The sequence below is a fragment of the Bombyx mori genome, chromosome W (genome assembly GCF_030269925.1).
Source record: "Bombyx mori chromosome W, ASM3026992v2".
NCBI classification, from domain to species: Eukaryota; Metazoa; Arthropoda; class Insecta; order Lepidoptera; family Bombycidae; genus Bombyx; species Bombyx mori.
The window spans coordinates 10581732-10591789 of record NC_085135.1 but is presented as its reverse complement, the minus strand read 5'-3'; the positions used below and the strand labels follow the sequence as shown (position 1 = coordinate 10591789).

Here is a 10058-nt window from a genome sequence, read left to right as displayed (position 1 = left end):
AAAGCAGATAGTGACATGGGGGTCACTACCGAGGACCCTGGTGGCGAGAGCTGTGCCTCGCTAGGGAGCTCAAAGGCGGAGATCAACGCCGCCCGAAGAGAGCAGCGCAAAGCTGTCGCTGCCGACGAAGTGTCGGAAATGGCCCGACGCGCACGCGAGCGACGCGCTACTCTAGCGGCGGAAGGGGGGGAACCATCTGCGGTGGCCCTAAGTCAGCTTGCCTTGGACGGGGTGGACTTAGTCCTGAAGGTTGCCACCAAATCCGGCAGCCTGAAGGGCACGTTTACCCGCGGTCTGAAAGAAGCTGCCGCGGACATTAAGGAGGCGATTGGCATCCTCCTCAACAGGACGGCCTCTGACGAGGTTGCGAAGTTGCAGGAGGAAAACAGCCGTCTCCGAAATGATATGGAGGACCTCCGGCGACGAGTCACTGCGTTGAGCGAGCAGCAGCAGCGGCGTACGTCCACTGATGCCGCATCGGTAGTGGCTCCGGCTCCCGCACCGAGACCGACAAGCACTCATACCGACGACGAGGTCGAGCGCATTGTCCGGCTCTGAATGCTCCAGTGCGGGAGCATGGTCAATGCTCGTATGGAGGCAATTTCTCGGCGCCTCCCTGCGGAAATCCTCCGTCCGCCACTAGCGGCCGATACACGGCGGAGGGCTGAGGAGCCGCCGAGACCTAAGCCTAGGGAGGGGAAGCCCGCGGAGGGTGTTAAAAAGCCCGTCGAGGGAGCCCCATCGAGCGATCAGCCCACGACTGCTGGGTCTAAGAGTGAGACCTGGGTTACAGTCGTGGGCCGCAAGAAGGCACGCAGGGTCGCCAAGGCGGCCTCAGCAGCAACGCATGCCCCCGGCCAAACCGCAAAGGCGGTTGCGCAGCCTGCGCGGCGGGCTGCCAAAGGCGGTCGCAAAGGACCGGAGATACGTGCTCCGCGTTCCGAAGCTGTGACGCTCACGCTACAGCCCGGAGCTGCGGAGCGCGGCGTAACGTACCAGTCGGTCATCGCCGAAGCAAAGGCCAAGATCAAATTATCAGATCTTGGTCTTCAGGCCGTCACCCACAGGCAGGCTGCCACGGGTGCACGGTTGTTCGAGGTGGCTGGTACTACGAGTGGCAGTGCCGAAAAGGCGGACGCTCTGGCCGCCAAGATGAGGGAGGTCCTCAGCCCCGAGGACGTCCGGGTCTCCAGGCCAATGAAAACCGCAGAGGTGCGGATTGCTGGCCTGGATGACTCCGTGACCTCTGAGGAGGTGGTAGCGGCCGTTGCCCGAAGTGGAGAGTGTCCATCGGACAAGGTGCGGGCCGGCGATATACGCACCGACGCCACCGGACTCGGCGTGGTCTGGGTTCGGTGCCCTGTAGCGTCGGCGAAAAAGATCGCCTTAAGCGGCAGATTGCTGGTTGGCTGGGTTGCAGCGAGGGTGAAACTTCTGCAGCCTCGGGCTTTGCGGTGTTTCCGGTGCCTGGATAAGGGGCACGTCCGGGCAAAGTGCACCGCTGAAGTTGACCGCAGTGTCCTTTGTTATCGCTGCGGTCAGCCCGGCCACAAGGCGGCTCAGTGTTCCGCGGCGCTCAACTGCAGCTTGTGTTCAGCTGCAGGGAAGCCAGCGGGACACAGGCTGGGTGGAGGAGCCTGTGGCGCACCAACCAGCAAGGCCAAGAAGAAGAAGAGGAACTCAAAACCTGCCGGGGAAACCTCGCCACCCCCGCAGGCTAGTAGCTCCGTAGCCGACTCCCGGCCCAGGACCGTTGCCGAGGGAATGGAATGTCAATAATGGCACAATTCCATTTCCTCCAGGGCAATATCAATCACTGTGCCAGAGCTCAGGATATTTTACTCCAGAGCATGGCAGAGTGGTCGATCCACGTGGCTGTGGTCGCCGAACCGTACTTTGTCCCCGCCCGTGACAACTGGCTGGGGAGCATTGACGGCTTGGTGGCCATTATCGGCCAGACTCTGATCAACCCGTCTCGGGGCCGCGGCTGGGTTGCTGCGGTCTCGGACGGTATCGGCATTGTAGGGGCGTATTTTTCTCCCAACAAGAGTCTCGCCGACTTTGAGGGGTTCCTCGTCGAGTTGGGCGCCGTCGTAGGCCGCTATCACCCTCGTCCCGTTCTGGTGCTCGGGGATCTCAACGCCAAGTCATCGGCGTGGGGATCTCCGGTCACTGACCATCGGGGCGAGGTGCTAGAAGAGTGGGCGGTGACAACTGGTCTGGTCGTCCTGAATCGGGGTTCGGAATACACGTGCGTGCGGCAGCGGGGCGGCTCGATAGTGGACGTCTCGTTTGCTAGCCCCTCTGTCGCCAGCCGAGTCCGCGACTGGCGTGTCGCCGTGGAGGTGGAGACGCTGTCGGACCATCGGTATATCCGGTTCGACGTCTCTGCCCAGACCGCGAGCGGCCGCCAGCCAACAGCCCCGATTAACGACGGCCCACGCTGGGCACTTAAGCGCATCGACGAGGAGCTACTCGAGGAAGCTGCCTTAGTCCAGTCCTGGATTTGGGAGTCGACAATGAACGGTCCCGTCGACGTCGAAGCGGTGGCGCTGTGGTTTCGAGGGGCGATGACGCAGATCTGCGACGCGTCCATGCCCCGTGTCCACCAACAGTCCGCAAGGCGCCAGGTGTACTGGTGGACCGACGAGATCGCGCGGCTGCGCGTTGAGTGCGTCGCGGCTCGCCGCCGGTACACGCGATACCGGAGACGACGTCGACGGGATTCCGTCGAGGAAGACGCGCTGTATGAGGCGTACCGCGCGTCTAAGGAGACTCTGTGGCTGGCCATCGGCGACTCTAAGTCGCGTGCCAGGGAGGAGCTGCTGGGGTCCCTAGATCGGGATCCGTGGGGGCGCCCCTACCGTTGGGTACGGGGCAAGTTGCGTGCCTGGGCGCCTCCACTGGCGCAAAGCATGCAACCCCAGTTGCTAGAAGCGGTTGTATCGGCCCTCTTCCCTGAGCGAGCGGAATACGTTTCCCCGGCGATGGCTTCACCCTCAGCCACAGACTCTCGAGAAGAGGAAAGCACCGATGTCCCCGAGGTGACGCAAGCAGAAATGAGAGCGGCCGTGTCGCGACTCCGGCTAAGAACACGGCCCCGGGACCCGACGGAGTTCCTGGTCGAGCACTCGTCCTGGCTCTGAAGGAGCTAGAGCCCCAGCTGAGGGGGCTCTTCACGGCATGTCTCGAGCAGGGTCAGTTTCCTAGTGTATGGAAGGAGGGGAAGCTGGTCCTGCTCAGGAAGGAGGGGCGCCCCGCGGACTCGCCGTCCGCGTATCGGCCCATAGTGCTGCTCGATGAGGCGGGCAAACTTTTTGAGCGCATTATCGCAGATCGCCTCGTCAGCCACTTGTGCAGGGAGGGGCCGGACCTGGATGACAACCAATTTGGTTTTCGTCGGGGGCGCTCCACCATAGACGCCATCATGCGCGTGAGGGCCCTGGCGGAGGAGACGGTGTCCCGGGGTGGGGTGGTACTGGCGGTGTCTTTAGACATCTCCAACGCTTTCAACACCCTACCCTGGAGTTGTATTCGGGAGGCTCTGAAATACCATCGCGTGCCTCCCTACCTCCGCCGCACGGTAGGGGCTTATCTGGAGGGTAGATGCGTCACTTATCGGGGACGTGACGGTGCCGGCACCTCATGTCGTGCGGTGTTCCACAGGGATCGGTCTTGGGACCGCTCCTGTGGAACATCGGCTACGACTGGGTGCTGAGAGGCGAGCTCCCGTCGGGCGCCAACTTGACGTGTTATGCGGACGACACGTTTGTCACTGCCCGGGGGAGCTCGCACAGGGAAGCGACGTTGATAGCCGCGGCTGCGGTGTCACTGGTGGTGAACCGCATCCGGCGCCTGGGCCTGGAGGTGGCCCTAAACAAGTCGGAGGCTATGGTGTTTCATGGCCCCCGACGTGCGCCGGCGCCAGGATCACACATCGTGGTAAGTGGGACCCGGATAGCTGTCGAGTCCACCATGAAGTATCTGGGATTGGTGCTCGACAGTCGATGGGAATTCGGGCCCCACTTCCGGCGGCTGGTGCCCAAGCTGATGGGTGCAGCGGGCGCGCTTTCAACGTTGCTTCCCAATTTGGGGGGCCCGAGCGCCGCCTGTAGGCGGTTGTACGTGGGAATCGTGCGGTCCATGGCCCTGTATGGGGCCCCTGTGTGGGCGATGGACATGACGGCCAGCACACTCGCCATTCTGCGTAAGCCGCAGAGGGTGATGGCCGTCAGAGTCATCCGCGGGTACCGCACGATTTCCTACGAGGCGGCTTGCGTCCTGGCCGGATCCCCGCCATGGGACCTAGAGGCGAAAGTACTCGCGTCATTATATCGATGGCGCGAGGAAGAGCGGGCACGGGGCTCGAGGCTGGTGCAGCGGCAGATCGCGCTGCGCCGAGAGGAGCTCCGTCTGGCCTTGGTGGCGGAATGGCGGCAAAGGCTTCTGCGCCCTACCGCCGGCCTCGCAACCGTCGAGGCGATCCGGCCAGTACTCGACGACTGGCTCGGGAGAAGGCACGGATCCCTGTCGTTTAGGGTGACACAGGTGCTGTCGGGGCACGGTTGCTTCGGCAAGTACCTGTGCCGCATAGACAGGGAGCCAGACGCTCGGTGCCACCACTGCGTCCACTGCGGGGAGGACACGGCGCAACACACGCTCGCCGAGTGTGTAGCTTGGGAGGAGCAGCGCCGTGTCCTCACAAATGAAGTAGGAAGCGATCTGTCGCTGCCGGCCGTAGTGCGGAGGATGGTCGGCAGCGCAGAGTCGTGGAACGCGGTGGTGTCCTTCTGCGAGGACCTGATGTCGCAGAAGGAAACTGCAGAACGGGAGAGGGAGATCTCGACTCCCTTTCCCGGCCGCAGAAGGCGCACCGGGCGCAGGACAAGGGCGGACAACGCCCTTTTCCGCCCCCCATGAATGGGTCCAGGGGCGAGGGACTTGGGAAAGCCCTCGCCCCCTATTCGATGGACCTGAGACGGAGGCGCATGCGGGTGTCGGCGCGTGCCTCTGAGGCGATGCACGGAGTAGCTGAACGCCTCACTACTCCGTGCAGGAGACGAGGCCTGGATAGACCGGGCCAGCACTGGTGTGGGGCTGCGGAAGAATTTGGATTCCCGCGGCCCTGCGCGCACGTGTGGGTGGACACCGGGGTGGTTTTAGCCGGTAGGAGTCCGGCACGCCCCTTCGCTTTTCCCCAGGCGGAGGTAGTCCATGAGGATTTCCCCCCGAAAAAAAAAAAAAAAAAAAAAGGGTTGCCATAATCGCCACGCTTGGCATGCGGGTTGGCGATCGCAGTGTGCTGTTATGATACTCGGAGAACGCTGCTGCCCATTCTCTGGATAATCCCTTAGTCGCCTCTTACGACACCCACGGGAGGAGAAGGGGAGGTGTTATTCTTTTTCGAGGCCGACACCACGCGGCCAATTAAATATATAAATAAAATTAATTAATATTTACATTTTTAGTTACAACTTATAAATAGTATATATCGGCGCGATGGATGATTCACGCATTTAAAAGAATGTTACATAAGTCAGATAATCAACCAAGAAAACATCTTTTAACTGTTTAGAATCAATTGTAATGTAAAACAACACGTGATTTATAATCACCACGTGTTATTTCAATACTTAACCTAAAAACTCATACACGTGTTGATTTGCAAAAATCACTATAAATACTGGCCGCTCTGCTGACGATTAGTCATTCGTGTCCGAGCCGTAGTACAGTACGGATCTCTCTGGAACGTTGTTATGCTTCTCGTGAAATATACGCAGCTCACCAAGTTCTCGTGAAGTTTTGTTTTGGAAGCCCAAACATGAGTCATTCGTCGAGAAATTAATAACCGTGACATCAGCGCTGCTGACGTCACACTTTTTAAAAACGTTCCGCCAGTGTCTTTTCCGTCATACATAATTGCGACATTTTTTTTGACACCCGAACATATACAATAGCACAGCACTTAGAACAGAACGCAACGGACAACGGACCTCTAGATATGAACCGACCTCTAAATAACATGTTCTGTGGATATGAACGTCATGTTTAGTGTTATGTGACATGCTAAATATTGCCGGGTAATAGGTACTGCTACAGGACGCGGTCGTACTATATTACGCGTACTGCATGACACACAGTATTCCCCTCAGGCCCGGTGGTTGGCCTGGTTGGCTTACAATGACGATGACAAGGCAGAGCTGCTGGCCGATGCACTGCAAAAGCAGTGCACCAGCAGCACTCAATACGCGGACCCCGAACACACCGAGTTAATCGACACGGAGGTCGAGCGCAGAGCTTCCTTGCCGCCCTCGGACGCGTTACCCCCCATTACTACTTCCGAGGTTAAGGAGGCGATCGATAACCTGCAACCGCAGAAAGCTCCCGGCTCCGACGGCATCCGCAATCGCGCGCTAAAAACGTTACCAGCTCAACTAATAACAATGTTGGCCACCATCTTAAATGCTGCTACGACGAACGAAAAGGGGTCGCCCTCCGAATACCAATTTGAGCATCCCACTCCCGACTAGGCACGTTAATATCTCCGCCTCCGCCATTCGCCCAATCATCATGTACGACCAACCCATACCGTGGGCCCCGAAGGTCAAATACTTAGGCGTCACTCTCGACAGGGGGATGACATTCCGCCCTCACATAAAGACGGTCCGCGACCGTGCCGCCTTCATACTAAGACGCCTCTACCCAATGATATGCATGTAACACCGTATTGCTAATTAGCATATTCGTAGTAAGTCAATCTGGCAAATGCTCCCTCCATCGGTTCATCCTTTGTTCCGAGTTCACTCAAAAGGGCATGTATGCGCTAGGGACGACTCATTCCGAAGCCGCGCCAAACAGTCAAAGGAAAAGTCAAGAGGGTACATACCTAGCCAGGTCATAAGTATTGTCACACAGTAAAAACTTTTCTTTTAGAATGCTGGCCACAAAAAAGTTTATTGAATTCGAATTTCAAATTGTTCATGAAAATAAAAATGTATACTTTTAGAATTTTACTCATTTTTAAATATGGAGTGGACGCTTAAAGAAGACCGTGTTGCAGTTATTGCGTTGCATCGTTGCGGTTACGCGCCAATTCAAATTTTGAACATACTGAAAAATTTGAATATAACCAAAAGATTCGTTTATCGTACCATCAAACGATACAATGAAGACTCTAGTGTAGATGACAGGTCAAGAAGTGGTCGCCCTCGGTCTGTTAGGGTTCCAGCAGTGATAAAAGCTGTGAAGGCGCGAATTCAAAGAAATCCCAAACGTAAGCAGAAACTGTTGGCCCTTCAGATGGGGCTAAGCAGAACCACGGTGAAAAGGGTGTTAAATGAAGACTTAGGGCTTCGGGCATATCGAAGAAAAACAGGACATCGTTTGAATGCTCGTCTAATGGACCTGAGACTGAAGAGATGCCGCGCTTTGTTGAAGCGGTACGCGGGAAAAAAATATCGGGAAATTCTTTTTTCGGATGAAAATTTTTTTACCGTAGAAGAGAGCTACAACAAACAAAATGATAAGGTGTACGCACACAGTAGTGAAGAAGCGAGCAACCGTATTCCGCGTGTCCAACGAGGTCATTTTCCATCCTCGCTCATGGTATGGTTGAGAGTTTCTTATTGGGGCTTAACATAGGTACATTTTTGTGAGAAAGGTGTAAAAACGAATGCAGTTGTGTATCAAAATACAGTCCTGACGAACCTTGTGGAACCTGTTTCTCATACCATGTTCAATAACAGGCACTGGGTATTCCAACAAGATTCGGCGCCAGCTCATAGAGCGAAGAGCACACAAGACTGGCTGGCGGCGCGTGAAATCTACTTCATCCGGCACGAAGACTGGCCCTCCTCCAGTCCAGATTTGAATCCGTTAGATTATAAGGTATGGCAACACTTGGAGGAAAAGGCGTGCTCAAAGCCTCATCCCAATTTGGAGTCACTCAAGACATCCTTGATTAAGGCAGCCGCCGATATTGACATGGACCTCGTTCGTGCTGCGATAGACGACTGGCCGCGCAGATTGAAGGCCTGTATTCAAAATCACGGAGGTCATTTTGAATAAACTTTAGTGTCATAAGAATCTATGTTTTGTTAAGTTCATTTTGGTATATGAATGGTTACATAATGAATAAACTTGTTTCAATTATTTTACATTAAACATGTGACAGAATTTATGACCTGACTAGGTATTTATTGATCTGTATAAGAATGTTTCACATTCAAGTCTTTAAATTGTGCCCGATGTAATTTATCGGTAAATGTTTGATTATACATAATATGTTTGTTCTGTAATGTGTCATGAACTTCTTTTGTATAATTCATGCTTTATAGGGTTCCAATAGTCCCGTAATTCGTGACTTTATATGTTGGAATACGCTCCGTGGTACGTAACGTCCCGGAATTGTCTCAAGATCTGAGTACTATACTGACTGACGCGAGGGAACTGGTATAACATCAATCCAGGATCCTATCTTCCGAATCACCGTATTCTACACAAAAAGTGACGTATAAATTTGTAATATATTGTTTCATCGCAGAACTTGTAATTACCCTCCATTAATTTTATAACCCTTAAGGGGGGGGGGGGGTAGCAGTAGAGAGGTCTAGCCTGATGTAAGCTAGGCTTTGTCCGATACCTGCACACAGGCGGTCTCGGGGGTGTGAGTACACACCGTGGTCGTTCTTGCGCTGCGAGTTTGGGGCGACAGCGTGGGTTCGGCAGCACCCGAGATGACAAAGCAGCCCTGTTTAGGGAGGCACTGCTTTCCCCGCTCAGCCGGGGAGGGGGCTAGAAAAGGTGCCCTAAAAATTGCTCGTCCCATTTGATAAGTGGTAGTAACCGCGGCTGCCACTGCATCAGTCAAATCGTGGTCGACGTTGCAAAAGAAATATTATAAAAACATCTATCATGACATTTGGGGCGTGGAACGTGAGAACGCTTCTTGATCGAGATGGCAACGCTTGCCCTGAACGCAAGACCGCCATAGTAGCTCGGGAACTTCATCGCTACAACGTAGATGTGGCTGCTCTCAGCGAAACACATCTTGCCGATGAAGGAGAGCTGGTGGAAGTAGGTGCTGGTTATATTTTCTTCTGGAAAGGTACCGCTGCCTCTGAAACGCGACATTCAGGTGTAGGATTTGCCATCAAGAATCACTTAGTAAAGCGATTAGAGGAGTACCCTGTTCATATCTCGGACCGCGTTACCACACTGCGAGTTCACCTGGATAAAGACAATTACCTTAATGTCATCAGTGTATATGCTCCAACGCTTGACAAGTCTGATGACATTAAGGACAAATTCTATGGGGAAGTGTCTCTTTGCCTTGACAGCATAAACGCCAGAGAGCAGGTACTATTGCTGGGCGACTTCAATGCCAGGGTCGGTCGGGACTATGAGGCTTGGCCTGGAGTTCTGGGTAGACACGGAGTCGGCAACATTAACAGCAATGGTCAGTTGCTGCTCAGTCTTTGTGCTCAATACGGTCTAGCAATTACGAACACTATGTTTAGACTTGCCGCTAAGTACAAGACAACATGGATGCACCCAAGATCCAAGCACTGGCATTTGATCGACTATGCTATTTGATCGACTATGAGGTGGGTAGTTGTGTGTTGAAACGGAAATACTGTGTTTTTTGTGGAAATAGTGTAAAATAAAGGAAAATTACAATATAATTACTTATATGATTTATTCTATCAAGTAACTGCACCTACCAGCTGGAAAAGTGTTATCTTTACAATCAATCACTTCTGCACACTTCACTAAACTGTTACTATGAATCCACTTGAATCTTCACTGACTGAGATGTCAGATTTGTTTAATGCACGTATGGCGAAGTTTGAAGCTCAGCTCAACAAGTCTTCAGAACCCTCAATCACATCATCAAGCTTGGCAACGGAATTTTCATCATTTCGGACATTTATTACTGAGGCACTCAATAACTTGCAACAGCAAGTGGAGACGCTTGCTCGTATGCAGGACAATACAGAGACTCGCAGCCGTAGAAAAATGCTGATTATTCATGGAGTCACTGAGACTAAGGGTGAGCA

The 10058-nt window shown here is 54.1% G+C and overlaps 1 protein-coding gene across 1 annotated transcript; it reads left to right on the top strand.

Moving 5' to 3' along the window:
- The first annotated feature begins 8913 nt into the window (after positions 1-8913).
- On the top strand, positions 8914-9594 carry LOC134201762 (craniofacial development protein 2-like). The gene has a single exon (XM_062677013.1). The coding sequence runs from the start codon at positions 8914-8916 to the stop codon at positions 9592-9594; it is 681 nt and encodes a 226-aa protein (XP_062532997.1).
- Positions 9595-10058: the final 464 nt, after the last annotated feature.